This window comes from Hyaena hyaena, unplaced genomic scaffold, assembly GCF_003009895.1.
Source record: "Hyaena hyaena isolate Hyena2069 unplaced genomic scaffold, ASM300989v1 scaffold_43, whole genome shotgun sequence".
Classification (NCBI taxonomy): Eukaryota; Metazoa; Chordata; class Mammalia; order Carnivora; family Hyaenidae; genus Hyaena; species Hyaena hyaena.
This window is the reverse complement of record NW_024080675.1, coordinates 1,273,981-1,290,325: the sequence shown is the minus strand read 5'-3', so window position 1 is coordinate 1,290,325 and position 16,345 is coordinate 1,273,981. Positions and strand designations below refer to the sequence as shown.

The 16,345-nt window shown below is 36.7% G+C and overlaps 1 protein-coding gene across 3 annotated transcripts in view; it reads right to left on the bottom strand.

The window, feature by feature from the left end:
• The window catches only part of LPGAT1 (lysophosphatidylglycerol acyltransferase 1), a 133,397-nt gene that overhangs the window by 40,361 nt on the left and 76,691 nt on the right, over positions 1 to 16,345 (bottom strand). For all 3 annotated transcript variants that reach the window (XR_005528043.1, XM_039230087.1, XM_039230086.1), the window contains exons 4-5: positions 7,479 to 7,597; positions 1,504 to 1,599 (exon numbers count right to left, since the gene is read on the bottom strand). Coding sequence is in view for 2 of the 3 variants with exons in the window: in XM_039230087.1 (XP_039086018.1) it covers positions 1,504 to 1,599; positions 7,479 to 7,597 (215 nt within the window). In the remaining variant the exon portion in view is untranslated. The remainder of the gene's footprint in view (positions 1 to 1,503; positions 1,600 to 7,478; positions 7,598 to 16,345) is intronic.

The window sequence follows — 16,345 nt, the reverse complement described above, 5'->3', positions numbered from 1 at the left end:
ACAAGGCCAGGGACATCAGCCCCATGGAGGTGAAACTAGAGCAATGAGCTGATGACGTGAGGGCCTCTGTCACATGGAGAGGAGAAGGAGAGTCTTCTAGGTGGCAAGAGCAAAGGACAAAGGCCCTGAGATGGGAAGGAGCTCTGCGTGTTCAAAGAACAGTTTCCAAGGCCAGTGTGGCTGAGGGGTGAAGAGTGAGGAAGAGAGTGGTAGGAGGGGAAATTGCAGAGAGGCTCCAGTGCGTGCTTTATTCTCAAAAGCACCAAGAGTGTTTCCAGAAGAAACTAGATAATTGCACAGCATGTGAAAAGCAAAAATGTTCTGTACATAAAATTGTCTGGAATAAAGTGTATGTGTTTTCTGACACTCACGTTCATAGAGCTTAGAAGTTTTTTTACATACTTCCAGCTTATTGCTGAACTTGTGGTTCTCAGATGAGGCTTAATCAGATTCATCACTTATTCATTAAGTACTTATTATGTGCAAGGCTGAAGCTGCTAAATACATAAATACCAGAAAAGTGAGGTATTACCATACATAAATACTCCTGCATATATTTCAGTTTTTGAGAAAATAAAGCATGTGATACTTAGCATATAGGGAGATACTATCATGTAGTGCTGACTAGACAAGAAGGGATGATTCTTTCTGCTACAGTAAACTATCCCTAATGTTTGGGACCCACTCTCAATCTATCTTCTTCTAACAAACCCATACTCATTCTTCATATATGTGCCAAATACCATCTTCTCCTCCAAAGTTTTTTCTGGATTCAAAAACATAAGTAAGTATTTTCCAGATTCATAAAAATCTGATGAATTCACTTTTCCTACTATGAATTACCAAAATATTTTTCTTATTTATTTATTTATTTAATTTATTTATCTATCTATATATCTATCTATCCACCTACCTACCTATCTACCTATCTACCTATTTATCTACCTATCGACCTACCTACTGGTAATTTAGGTACCTTCTGTATCATATAACAGTGACTTATAAATAAAAATAATAGTGAAAATATGGATGATGATAGTGGTCATCATGATGAAAATGATGGTGAAGGGGGCAGGCACTGTTCTGAGTGTTTTACTTAATTTAACCCCCACAACCACCTTATGAGGGGAGGACCTACTTATATTATTCTCATCTGAACACTGAGGAAACTGAAAGTTTAAATAACTTGCCTGGTCAACATGGCTAAGAAGCAGAAGAGCAGGGAGTGTGGCAGGTGCTTGATAAATCTTTACTAAGCATTGTACTGTTTAGATAGGAGGAGGGTAGAGATTAAAGTATTTGCAATGTCACCATTTTACTGCTGGAGAATACTCAAATTCAGATTGAAATAAATATTTCAGAGAACAAAGATTCAGAGGAAGAGCTCCTTAAGATAGTGGAACTGGCTGTATCTATTATAATTGGTTTTGTTTTGCCCATGTTTACAATAAACTGTCAGTTTGATCAGGCTATCACCATGAAAAAAGAATGCTCATTGCTTACCTGTCTTATAAAGAAGTCTCCATGAATTAGAGAAACAATCCCAAAGTTTGTGTACTTAAAAATATGGTCCATCAACCACATCATTTGAGCAACAACCTAGCATATATAAAAGCAAGAAATAATTTTATGTTAAACAGAAGAAACCTGCTATAGTCTAGCCAGGTCTCTAAGTTTTAAATATAATTATCCCACCATACTCTTAATTAGCCTAAATATCTTAAATCTAGTGTTTATTTATACAATTAAAGCACAAAGTCTCCATGAACAATTACTGGTCTTGATTCCAAGTCCTGAAATCCCAACTATATTATTGTGTAACAAATAAAAAATTTTTCTTTTATTATTATTTTTTTAAATGTTTATTTATTTTTGATAGACAGAACACAAGCGGGGGAGGAGAAGAGACAGAGGGAGAAAGACACAGAATCTGAAGCAGGGTCCAGGCTCTGAGCTGTCAGCACAGAGCCCAATGCGGGGCTCGAACCCACAGACCATGAGATCATGTCCTGAGCTGAAGCTGGATGCCCAACCAACTGAGCCACCCAGGCACCCCTTTTCTTTTATTTTAGAGAGAGAGAAAGTGAACGGGGAAGTGGGCAGAGGGAGAGAGAGAATCTTAAGCAAGCTCCATACTCAGTGCGGAGCAGGACACACAGGGCTCAATACCACGACCCTGGGATCATGACCTGAGCTGAAATCAAGAGTCAAACACTCAGCTGAGCCACCCAGGCATCCCTAAATTAACTTCTTAAATTTGGACTTAACAATTCCAAATTTGTTCTCTCTAAGCAAAGTCTCTGGTAATTCTTATAGAACTTGTAAATTTATTTTGAACCAATAAAATGGCTAATGTTACCAAATGAGGGCTGTAAGTTTAATTAATAAGCACTAAAGGTTTGTAAAATGGGACTTTAATGGCTAAAATATTAAAAGTTATAAATTATAAGTGCATTATATATATAAATGTAAAATTACAAAATTTTATAAAGGTACAATGTCCAAAATATAAAAACATTTAAAATTTCATTTAATAGAATGAGTTAACATTCTATTACATTAAGAAGAATATTTGTTACTTTATGCAAGGCTATGTTATTCTCCAGCATAAAAATATTTACAGGACTGGGGTGCCTGGGTGGCTCAGTCATTTGAACATCCAACTCTTTTTTTTTTTTTTAATGTTTTATTTATTTCTAGGAGAGAGAGAGAGAGACAGCATGAGCAGGGGAAGGTCAGAGAGAGAGGGAGTCACAGATTGAAACAGGCTCCAGGCTCTGAGCCGGCAGTCAGCACAGAGCCTGACGCGGGGCTTGAACCCACGAACTGCGAGATCATGACCTAAGCGAAAGTCGGACGCTTAACCGACTAAGCCACCCAGGCACCCCTGAACATCCAACTCTTCTTGATTTCAGCACAGGTCATGATCTTGCGGTTGTGGGTTCAAGCCTTGTGTGGGGTTCCACAATAAAGAGCCTACTTGGTGGAGATTCTCTCTCTCTGCTTCTCCCACATGTGCTCACACTCTCACATTCTCTCTCTCTCTTAAAATAAATGAATAAATTTTAAAAAAGGCACCTCAGTTCTTAAATACAGAAATACTATCCCTTGCTGATAAGAATTAATACTCATATTAAGAGCATAAGACTTTATTTCAAACAAATTTCAAAATTAGAAATAAGTGTAAACAGGGGTCTAATTAATAAACTGGTTAATTGTTCTTTCCTGCTGAGGAGATAGCATTTCTTGTTATAGTCCTTAAATAAATTAATTAAAAGCTACAACCTCAATCAAGAGTGCAATAGACCTCTACTTTGGTTTCTATGGGAATACCATATGTAAATTTCATCTCTAAACACCAAATTATATGAACTTATATATTAGGAAAAAATAAGCATGGATACCATCTCTACTTTTACAAAAACACTAAAAAAAGCTGACAAAGAATATAACATTAAAGCTTCTAGCTTAATTTTTCAGCATCACTAAATAGGCCAATTACACAACTTGTACTTCATTCCCTTTAGTACATTAAATCACTTTAAAAAATAAAGATACATGCCCAGTGAAGTACTGACTCCCCAAGTCAATTAATACAGAATAAAATGATCACCAATATCTGATTTTTCAGTCTTGTTTTGTAATGATGACTATTATTTAAATAAATTGAAATTTGAACTAAGTGGAATTTGTTGACAAGTGCCCCAAGGAACAAAACAAAAAGCAAGGGACTTCAACCTAAAAAATACTTGAGCTTTATATACAGTATGAAGTTGAGTGGCAATTTATTAATTTCTGGGTTTAAAATACCACACTAAAGCAACAAGCTTTACTTGTTCTAGCTTTAATGTATGTTTACCTTATATTTTTAGTGGATTTACCTCTTCAGTTAGAAGGTCACTTAAAACAAATCAATTCATTACCCAAGGGATACAGAAATGCTGAGGCATAGGAGCACATGTACCCCAATGTTCATAGCAGCACTCTCCACAATAGCTAAAACATGGAAAGAGCCTAAGTGTCCATCAACAGATGAATGGATCAAGAAGATGTGGTTTATCTATACCATGGAATACTACATGGCAATGAGAAACAATGAAATCTGGCCATGTGTAGCAACATGGATGGACCTTGAGGGTGTTATGCTGAGCGAAATAAGTCAGGCAGAGAAGGACAAATATCATATGTTTGCACGTATAGGAGGATTAGGAGGAACTTGACGGAGGAACAAGGGGGAGAAGAAGGGCGGAAATGGTGGGGGAAAGGGAGAGAGGCAAATCATGAGAGACTCTTGAATGCTGACAAAAACTGAGGACTGATGGATGTGGGGGGGAGGGGGGGATGGGCATGGAGGAGGGCACTTTGGGGATGAGCACTGAGTGTTATGTAGAAACTAATTTGACAATAAACTATTTGTAAAAAAAAAAAAAACAAAAAAAAACAAATCAATTCAATAAAATAACCAAGCTATCTTCTAATATTTATATGGATAATTCTGTCCTAACTTATTAATTTAAAGTTTATTTATTTGAGAGAGAGTGTGTGCACACACAAGTGGGTGAGGGGCAAGGAGAGAGAATCCCAAGCAGGCTCCGCGGCATCAGCACAGAGCTTGACACAGGGCTTGGACTCACATGAGATCATGACCTGAGCTGAAATCAAGAGTCAGATGCCCAATCAACTGAGCCACCTGGGTGCCCCAAGTACTAACTTATTTTAGGGGAAATGTTACAAGCTAGTAAATGTTTATTACATGTCTAATAAAGTTCTTTTGATAGAAATTTTTAAAAATTTAGTTTCACTCATCAATTTCCATAAAAGTTATCCATTCACAGATAACTTACTTAAAAGGTACCAGCACATTTAGAAAATACAATTAATCTTTTGTTTCATATTCCTCAAAAGAAGGTCAGTAAATACCAGCTGCCTGAACCAGCTCTGTCGATGTTTCATAGGCCTGTGACTAAGAACTTTCTTAGGTCTTTTCAAGACAAAATTGGCCCATATCAACTATTCTTTATCTGGAAGCATGGATTTTCTAGATCAAAAGATCTAGAGAAGCTTTCATGAAGGACTCCATTCCTTATACCCTTCTGAAATTATAGTAAAGTCAATGGTTCTCCTATTTAGAAATTGGTAAGGACAATTTAGGTTGTCACAAAGACTAGGGAGTGCTACCAGCACTTACTGGGTAGCAGCCAGGTATGGAAAACATTCAGCACTAGCCAGGACAGTTCAGAACAACAGTGCTGTCCTACCAAAATGCCAACAGGACCTCTGCTGAGTAACACTAATGGGTGCTTCAAGAAGTTTCCTGAATCCTAAAAGCTATGTTTCACTCACATTACCATTAAAATAATACTTTTTTAAGTTGGCCCACAAGTCAGCATTAGCCTTCTTTCACTGAATATACCCATGGAGTATGCAATAAGTCAGCAAACATTTTTACTGGTAAATAAAAATTAATACTGCCTTATACTTGATAGGCAGGAGGAAGAGATTATAATGTTTCCAGCTTTATATTTCTCAATTGCTCCTTTATGAAAGAAGATTAAAAAAAATTCTCAAGATTGCAAATTATTCACTAATATCAGATCATAATAAAAATGTTTAATATAACTAATCTGAAAATAAAAACAAAATTACTCTGGACAGAAAAATGAACCTAAGACAAACTAACAGAAATCTTTTTATAAAAGTAGAGCAAACAAACCAAATTTTCTTTTGTTTACATAATGGGTGAATTTCAGATTACCTAGTATTCTAGTTAATACACTTATCTTCCATGCCAAACTGGGGTTAAAGCACAAAAGTGAGGGATATTTATACTGACCACTGTAATCATTCTTTGACATTCAAAAACCGATCAAGGATTCTGTAAGCCCTCAGAATAATCACTGTGAGTAAAATGATCATATCAATAAGAATAAAAATATCTGGTAATTGGGGATTCTCTTTCATATAAGACCAAGTAATCTAATTTTTACAAAATTTTAACATCACAAGTAATAAATATTATTATGAATGCAAATATATTTATACTGTGGTATTTTTTTTAAAAACATTTTTATTTATTTCTAGGAGAGAGAGAGACAGAGTGAGCAGGGGAGGGTCAGAGAGAGAGGGAGTCACAGACTCTGAAGCAGGCTCCAGGCTCTGAGCTGGCAGTCAGCACAGAGCCCGACGCGGGGCTCGAACCCACAAACCGCGAGATCATGACCTAAGCGAAAGTCGGACGCTTAACCGACTAAGCCACCCAGGCGCCCCAATACTGTGATATTTTCTAACAGTTCAAGAAAGGATTGAATTTATTCCACATTCCAGCAAGATTATTCCTCTGCTTTTCAGATAAACAAGAAAAGATTCTGCAGTATCAAACATATTTTCCTTTACTCTCACCTCATTTTCCGACCCACCCTGACCTACTGAATCAAAAGCTCTAGGACCTAAACATCCCAAGCTTAGTCTTGCCTTGGTGTTCTGGTCAAGACTGTTTCACTCAGGAAGAAGGCCCCTGCTTCACCACTCTAACTGGGCCACCTTTATGTTCCTGTATCTCTACGAAGTCTTCTCTACCGATCATGGGGAGTATCCCTCCATGGAATACTGTTCACTTCGTTACATTTTCCTATGCTGGACTCGTCACTCCTTTACAAGGATGTGCCTTACAAGATGGTGTTCTATCCTTACAGTTACTACTTATGAATATGAAGCACATAATAAACTTCTATTGATTTGTTTCTTTACTATCAGGATAAATATTAACTCCATTAATTTATTACATTTATTTAGTTTTCTATGAATACAACCTCTTCAACTTCTAAGGCAGTAATTCTTTTAATGCTGAAGACTGAATTTATTTTAAACCCACCCAGTTGATAGATATATTTTAGTTATCAATATAAGCCATGTAAAAACAACAGTTCAATCACAGCCTAGTAACACTTAATAAAATGGGCCTAGTATCTTTCTGTTCCATTTCCTTTGTAAAGGAAATCCAAAGTAGTTACCTTTTTTCCTTCTGGCTAAAGATCCCCAAGATCATCTAATTCACTGACCAAGTATACGCCTCTCTCTTAGACGATATTGCTTTTTGTGTCTGTGCTCCTCAAACCAGTTATCTGACACTTCACCTCAAGACAGTCCTCAATTTGAAACTTATTAACTCTGCTTCTACCTCAATTAGTTTTTAAAAAATAGCTTTGTAGAGATGAGTCACATTATTTGCCAGTTACTTTTTTTGAAAGTCTGTAAATTCCTGTCCTGGAGTTAGAAAAAGATTTTGAATTATAGATTAGAATTCTAATTATAGTCAGAATTACTTTATAATTATATGTATGTTCCTTTTTAAAATTTTCTCAATTTTCAGGAAAAGTATACATATTAAAGTTTATGTTGCAAATCACAGTAAGATATTGGAATTGAGTCTTTGTTAACCGCCCCCTCTCCCACCCACGTCTGCCTTCAGAACGGCTTACCAGTCCTTTGTCCTGGAGGCACATCATCAGAGTGCATACATCTCCTGTTGCCTGATGATTCACCAACATTACTGCTTCATCTTTGGAAACTGCTTTAATATCTTCCCCCCATTCCATCACTGTAAGAATAAAAAAGCTGTCACTTTAAAGATTTTACATTACTAGAAACCTTATATTAGAAAAACTGGTGGACATCAATAATGTCACGTTGCCTAGCTAAAACTTCTGAAAATCTGAACTAAGTTTATTTCCTATAAATATCAGCATGCTGATATATTGATATAATATTTTATAGAGCACCAAAATACCCATTAAGATGTAAAATGGTCATCCTTTGATACCTAAGTCTACTTCTTAGAATTTATCCTGCAGAAACATTTGTTCAAATAGGTAAAAATATATGCATAAGGGTATACTTATTGGAACTCCAATGTTTACCAACAGGGGAATGGATAAGAAAATTATGATATAATAGAAGAGTAAAACCCCATTTAAAGAATAGAAGGTATCTCTATACACTAACCCAGAAAGGACCTGTTATTAAGTAAAGTAAATCACAAAAAAGTATATATATATATATATATGGCATATATATATATGGCATGATCCCACCTTTTTAAAGAAGGAATAAGATTTACATATTATTTAATACATTGAAAAAGAGCTGAGGAATGAATTCCAAACTACTGATATTGATCATAACTGGGAGGCTTCCAGAACCCTTCAAATCTACTGCATAATATATTTCTACTTTATAATAAAATCTGAAAATATCACAAATATATGCAAGTCCATTTTAAAATAAGAAAACTAATATTTAAAATCTCCAGATGAAATGTCATTGTACTAAAACCTGTATGTTCACTCTGAGGAAAACAGTGGTATCTCTATGCAGTTATACCTCATTTTACAGTGAATTTACTTCACAGAAATAATATAATTGAGCATCAGTTTCAAACATCAGGATTCTACAAGACAAAGCTTCTAGGGTTCCTCAAATGTCTGACATGAATTATGAGAGGCTGGTTACACATTAGTATTCACTCATCTCACATACTGCTGAAGGTGAAGAACTCAAGCCAACTGTGTATAACAGTTCTGGATGAAACAGGGTTGAGGAGGTATGGAGCCCACTGGCTCTGCCTCCCCCAGCCTCCATCCTTCTCCAGTGGGCAAGGCGGGGAGGCCGCACAGTTGGGTCCAAATACTTTCTCCCAAACGGTCAACTGCAAATTGTGTGTGACTGCTGCAGAGCCTTTAATTACCAAAGACAAGAAACCATGACAGTTTTTTTTAAACGAGCGGAAAACTTGTTTTGGGGTTTTTGGTATCCCCTACGGGTCTTAATGTTTTTGTTTTTAAGTTGTCCCCATTTGTTTCAAACCTTTCCTGGTTCATTAAGTGAAGGAGGCTTGGACATGTTATTTGAAAACAAGTAACACATAATATATTTGTATGTCCTGAACCTCACGCGATGTAACTTCAGATCCATAACATGTGTGAAAAATAAATATTTCATTAATTTAAAAAATGCACCCTGCATTGTCACCCGAACATAGTGGAGCTCCTCATAAGAGCTCATCTGAGGGATACATCAGTGACTTAGTCAGTTAAGTGGCCAACTCTTGATTTTGGCTGAGGTCATGATCCGAGGATACTGATAGCACAGAGCCTGCTTGGGATCCTCTCTCCCTCTCTCTCTCTGCCCCTCCCTGCTTGTTCTCTCTTCCTGACAAAAAACAAAAACAAAAACAAAAACATAAACCAAAAAAACCCTTAAAAAAAAGAGTGCATTTCAGAAAAGCATTCTGCTAATTTTTCTTTCTGTTAAAACCTATTTATTCATTGATTTTAAAGATCTTTAAATTTTTTATTAAGGAAATTTTCAGCTGAGCTAAACATATGGTATTAAATTGTGGGACTTCCTTGCAAAGTGAGGTATTCCAATCATTCTAACAGATTCCAATCTATCTTATTACCAACACTCAAATAGCCTATGTGGGAAAAGTTTTTATTTAAAAATTTTTAAGTGAATGCAGGATAAAAGTACACTAAAGGACATCAAATAATCCTTAAAGAATAGAGACAGAGCACTGGGAAAGAGTCCAGCCCCTTGAAAAATGCAGCAGTACCAACTTTCCTTCCCAGTTGCCTTTCCTTTCCCAAGTTCCCAACTACTGAAATACATTTAAACAGCTGCTATATCATACATTGCTGTGGGGAGTCTGAATTGGTACAACAGTTTGGGGAGTCAATTTGGCAATATATATCAAAACTGAGAAGTGCAAAAATCTTTTTACCCAGAAATTCTACTTCTAGGAATTCATCTTACAGATACACTTATTAATGTGCAGAATGACACATATGCAAAACTAGTTACTGAAGCCTTGTTTATGAGAGCAAAGAGGATAACAACTCAAAAGGGAGACTAACTCAAATTCACAGAAATTGAAAAAAATGATGGTTTCCAGGAGGGGGAAAGTGGGAGGTGTTGTGCAGCAGTAGTTTCAGTTTTGCAAGATAAAAAAAAAAGTTCTGGAGATTGGTTACACAATAATGTGAATATACTTAACAATGCTGAACTGTACACTTAAAAGTGGTTAAAATAGTAAATTTCATGTTCTGTATATTTCATCACAATTAAAATTAAAAAGGGAGCCTAAATTATAATATATCTATGCAAAGGAATAGATACAATCATAGCATCTGTATGGTAATGTGGAATGATATACTGTAAATAGTAACAGCAAAACGCTGAACAGTGTGTCAAGGAGCCACCAGTTGGGTTTTAAAAAGGATGGAGGGAAATATGCTTGCTAAATAAAAATTCCCCCTATCATTCCTTTGCTGACAACCCTTCAACAGAGACAGAGACAGACAGACAGACAGACAGACACACACACACACACACACACACACACACACATACCATTCTTTCATTAATTCATTATTCATTCAGTAAATCAGCACCAGGAGCTGTTAGATGTTGTGGATATAAAATAAAAAGAACAAAAGTATTATTCTTTTAATTTTTTAAAATGTTTTTTAATTTATTTCTGAGAGAGAGAGACTGTGAGCAGAGGAGGGGCAGAGAGAGAGAGAGGCAGAATCTGAAGCAGGCTTTAGGCTCTGAGCTGTCAGCATAAAGCCAGATGCGGGGCTCGAACTCATGTACTGTGAGATCATGACCTCCTGAGCTGAAGTTGGATGTTTAACCAACTGAGCCACTCAGCTGCCCCCAAAGTATTATTCTAATAGCAGTTAAAGCGTTCATAAAGAGTCTAGCTTGGTTCTATAAATATTGAGCTATTAAGAGGTAATGTGGAAAGTCTTCTGGCTCCACATCTATATAAACAGAGGTTTCATAACCAAATGTTCCTTTAATGCAATTTCTACCACATGAATGGAAAATGCTAGATACCTAGGCCTATGCAGTGAGAAAGCATTGTAAGTGAATATAACTGCAAATAAAAATATTTTACATAAAATATATCTTACCTATTCGCTTTATATAAAGCAAATAAATCTAGTATGTTGGCTTATCTCAAAATTTAAATTGAATTTAGAACCCTTTGAACTGGGTTGAATAGTAGCCCCTCCCCCCAATTTATATTCATTCGAAATCTGGGCCCTCAACCTAAATCCAATATGATGGGTGTCGTCTGAGAAAAGGGAAATGTGGACAGGCACATATGCAGGGAGAATGCTATGTGACAACAGAGGTTGAGACTGGAGTGACAGACCCACAACAAAAGGACTGAGGACAGCCACCAGAAGCTGCAAGAAGCAAGGAAGGACCCTCGCCGAAAGCCTTCAGAGAGAGCATGGCCGTGCCGACGTCTTGATTTTAGAACTTCAAACCAACAAGAACTGTGAGAGAATCAATTTCTTTTGTTTGAAGCCACCCACCTTGTAGTACTTTGTTATATGATAGCAGCCCCCCGAAACTAACATACCTTACCCGCCTCAACTTTCCCCATCCCTTTTCTCTATTTTCTATTCTATTCCCCACCAAGTTATAGGGGTTTTTTTCTTATCAAATATAGGAAAAGAATGGCCCTGTACTTTAAACATCTAGAACATTTCAACAGACATCTAATGTTATGTATTCTAAATGGCTTTCACTGTTTGTTACTACAATCCTTTCAGGGTAAAATCATTAAGAGTTAATCCAATATATGTTTTATCTTACAGCCACAACTTGGCCAAAATTTATTTTCAAACTAAAAGTCAACTTACTGAGATCCACATGGGATATTAAATCAAGTAAGTAAAGGTAGTTCAATCAACTTCTGATTAAAAATGATTCTCGGGGCGCCCGGGTGGCTTAGTCGGTTAAGCGTCCGACTTTCGCTCAGGTCATGATCTCGCGGATCGTGGGTTCGAGCCCCGCGTCGGGCTCTGTGCTGACTGCCAGCTCAGAGCCTGGAGCCTGTTTCAGTCTGTGACTCCCTCTCTCTCTCTGACCCTCCCCTGCTCATGCTGTCTCTCTCTCTCTCCTAGAAATAAATAAAAATATAAAAAAAAAATGATTCTGATGTTGCAATAAAGTCATACTGAATTGTGTAAAATCTAAATTTTATTCAATAATTTTAGTTTCTGGGGCACCTGGGTAGCTCAATTCTTGAGGATCCCACTCTTTTTCTTTTTTTTAATGTTTACTTATTTTTTTTGAGAGAGAGAGAGACAGAGATAGAGACAGAGCGTGAGCAAGGGAGGACAGAGAGAGGGGGGAGACAGAATCTGCAGTAGGCTCCAGCCTCTGAGCTGTCAGCACAGAGCCCAACACAGGGCTCGACCTCACAATCTGTGAGATCATGACCTGAGCTGAAGTTGGACGCCCAACTGACTGAGCCACTGAGGTGCCCCAAGCATCCTACTCTTGATGTTAGCTCAGGTCATGGTCCCAGGGTCATGGGATTGAGTCCCACAATGAGCTCTGTGTTGAGCATGGAACCTACTTAAGATTCTCTCTCTCTCTCTCTCTCTCTCTCTCTCTCTGCCCCTCTCCCCGACTCATCCTTCTCTTTCTCTAAAATAAAAAATTTTTTAAAAACCCAAATAAATTTAATTTCCAATATTTACGGTATTCTTTTACCATGCGTTTACCATACCACTACATACTTCAAAGATCACTGTTAGAAAGTCATGTGACTAACAAAATCAAGGTAAAAATGGTTGTAGAGACAAATAATTTATTTTATGTCTGAAGTAGCTATGTTCCTCAGTTCAAACCTTGATGTACCAGAAAAAGTAAGTATAATAATGGAGTCAATATCTTAACCAAGGAATAGAATTATCTGCATGTTAAAGAATAGAAGCTATGGATGCCTGCCAGTTCTTACACTGTACTTGACTGGAAGAACAAAAATATTTTAACACACTGTTATATGAAATGAATTCTCAAAAAAGAACTGGGTCAGGTCCACTATTTCCAAAGGGAATTAAGGACAACTGAATAAAATCTGGAAGAAAACTTCTCTAGTTGTAACTGAATTTTTAAAATTCTTATTAAAAAGGAAAGCCAAAGATTATCACCTATCTCCCACCACATATACACATGTGCTCTCTTTTTCTAACTTATCAATAAACCTCCCCCAAAAGTTATAGATTAGTATTGATCACGATAGTTTACATCTCAAAAAGAAAATAAAAACAATAAGAATGCATCACAAATTCCTTAAAAACAGTGATGCTAAAGCCATTATACTGACTCACAAAACAGAATTTGAGGAAGGAAGGTTACTTAACATTTGTAATAGCTCACCTTTTTTTTTTTTTTTTTAACATTTATATATTTTTGAGAGAGAGAAACAGAGCACACATGGGGGAGGTGCAGGCTCCAGGCTCTGAGGTGTTAGCACAGAGCTTGACATGGGGCTTGAACTTGTGAACAGAAATGAAGTCAGACACTCAACTGTCTGAGCCACCCAGGCGCCCTGCTCACCTTTCTAAATTAAAAAAAACAACAACTATGCCTGAAAACTCATGCCACTAACTATTTTACCATTCAGTGCTTCATTTTTCTCATTTATGAATACTGATATTATTAATACTACTCAAAGATAAAGTAAAAATGAATGTCATATCATTGATAGAATCACAGAAATCCTGGTTAATTGGATTGCATGACAGTTGAAGTCACTTTTGGAATCACTATTAAGTAAAAGAGTCATACTTCTACTGTGTCATATAAGGTCAGGTATTCTAACATGAGAAGTCAAAATTAAAGAGCCTCTCCCCACCAAAAAAAAAAAAAAAACCCAAAAACAAAAAAAACAAAAAAACAAAAACATGGAAGAATTTCACATATTTCAAGAACTGTGGCTTCCAATAGCCCACACTGGAGGCAGACTGGATTGGGTTCATCCAAAGTTAGGGGTTAGCAGAGTAAATGGGGCAAGATAGGAAGGGATTGAGGATATTAATTAAGGGTGGTTGTGAGAAAGTAGTTTAAGGTACTGATTAACAGAGGGGAGGCTGGTAAGGAAGAACCAAGCAAGGGGGAGATTAAAAGAAACTGGGGAGAGGGCTACTCTGATAGAAATACTTGATGCCATTCCCCATCTTCCCCTTTACCCACCTTATTCTAGGCAGGGCCTAGACATTTAGGAAAAGCTCCCTATTCCACTTCTGGGTATGAAGAAAACAAAAACACTAACTGGAAGAGATACGTGCTCCATGGTCACTGCAGCATTATTTACATTATTCATAATATGGAAACAATCTGTGTTCATCAAGGAATGAATGGATAAGGATAACACACATACACAGACACGTACACACACACACACACAGAAACACACAGAGGGATATTATTCAGCCATAAAAGAGTAAGGTCTTGCCATTTGCAACAATATGGATAGACCTTGAGGGTTTTATGCTAAGTAAAATAAGTCAGAGAAAGTTAAATAATGTACAAGCTCTCTTATATGTGGAATCTTAAAAGCAAGCTAACAAACACCAAGCTCACAGATACAGAACAGATTGGTGGTTGCCAGAGGGGTGCGGGGATGGGGAGAGGGAATGGATGAACTGTTTGGTTTTTTTTAATTTAAATAAATTGTTAAACTAAAATAAGCCCCTTGGGTGAATCTTATACTTGTAAATTATTGTAAATTGAATTGGAAGCTTCAGTTTTGTTCTATATTTTTAAAGCAAGTATACTGAACACAGTAGAAAATTGTTGTCAGTGCCTCTTTTTTGGCACTTTTTAAAATTCAAAAGGGTAGACTTTGAGAAGGCAAGGCTCAAGATGTAGCTTTGGTAGGGTTGCTTAACTAAAAGAATAATAGTAGCATGTACTATTAAATAGATACCTAATTAAATACTAGTAATATTAATAACTAATATTCATATAATAGTAGGTGCCAAGTGTTAGTAATTAATAACAGAAAATAATTTTCATCATTATCTTATTTAATCTTCACAAAATCCCAAATGTATGGATACTATTATCCCCAATTTACATATGAGGAAAACAAGAACCAAAAGTTTTGGCAGTATCTTCAAAGTTACGCAGTTAGGAAGTAATGGAACTGGGATTCAAAACCAATGTATCATACCATCACTGCTGGCACCCTATGGGTCAAAGAACTTTGAGGACAGTAACTTGGATAGGTTGCCCCTGAAGTTGCCCATGATTATGACAGGAAGTGGGGTGGACCAGCCAAGTCCTAAAGTTTCTCAACCAATAAGATTGGTGGAAGGCAGCAATAAAGAGGGTACAGAATCAAGTGTTTTTTTTTTTTTTTTTTTTGCATAACAACTGAATGATGGCCAAATCTAAAGAAGCAATGAATATCTAAGAAAAAATTCAATATTGTCTTCGGACCCAAAATACAGACATCTTATATTTAACATGTTCAATACAGAACCAGCTCTTTACCCTAGTCTTGTCCATCTCAACAAAGAACACCATCATTCACCTAGTCAACTCAAGACGAAACCTAAGTCTACTTTTGATTCCTCCTTTTCCTAATTTCTCCATTTCTCCTATGTCTCTCCTTTACTACGACAGCTCTAGTCCAAGCCACCAGTAACTCTTTCCAGGACTCCGGCTATGGTCTCCTAACTCTTCTTCTCAATACCATTCTGGTCACTTGCTTAAAAGGAAGCTTCAGAATAGAGTTTACAATTCTAAATACCATCAAAATCAAAATTACCACCAGTAAGCATGAATTAAGGATTTCAGGAAAGTCAAAGATAATAACGGGTAATTAATTCTAACTGGTATTGAGATTTGCTCTAAGTTAAACTTAGACTGGTTTCAAAAGGGAAGAGATTGGTATCTTGGGAGAAGCAATTCTCTTTGCAGCCATTAGCCTCACAAAAGTTTTAGCATCCCCGGCTAACAGTCTGTTACAATCCAAAAGACCCTACAAATTTCCAAATAACCTATGTCCACCTCCCTCCAATTTAAGAGCCACTAAATTAGACAGTTCAAAATGAGTTATGTTGATATAAGCTGTGATGAAATCATGGTGAGGTTACATAACAAATGAGAATATTATGGACAACATGAGGACTAAGCAAACTTGTGTTTATTAGAAACAAAAGTCTATCCCTCTGATGCTCACTCTTTACCCACTCAGCCCTAGGATGTGGTGGCCAGGAGTTTGGAAGAGTTTTCTCTAGGAAATCTGATGAGCTCAAGAGAAAAGATCTAAAAAATATTGACATCTACAGTTCTCCAATGAAATATTTCAACTGATCACACTCTGATGAGGCTCAGAGTGGACAGGCCTCAGCCACTAGCAGGGCTATTAATCAAATTTTTAGTCCCTCACTCTTAAATAAGAACAGATGGTCATGTGTTATTTATTACCAGCTACCCAAAAAAGGGCTTAATGTGAAAGATGGAAACA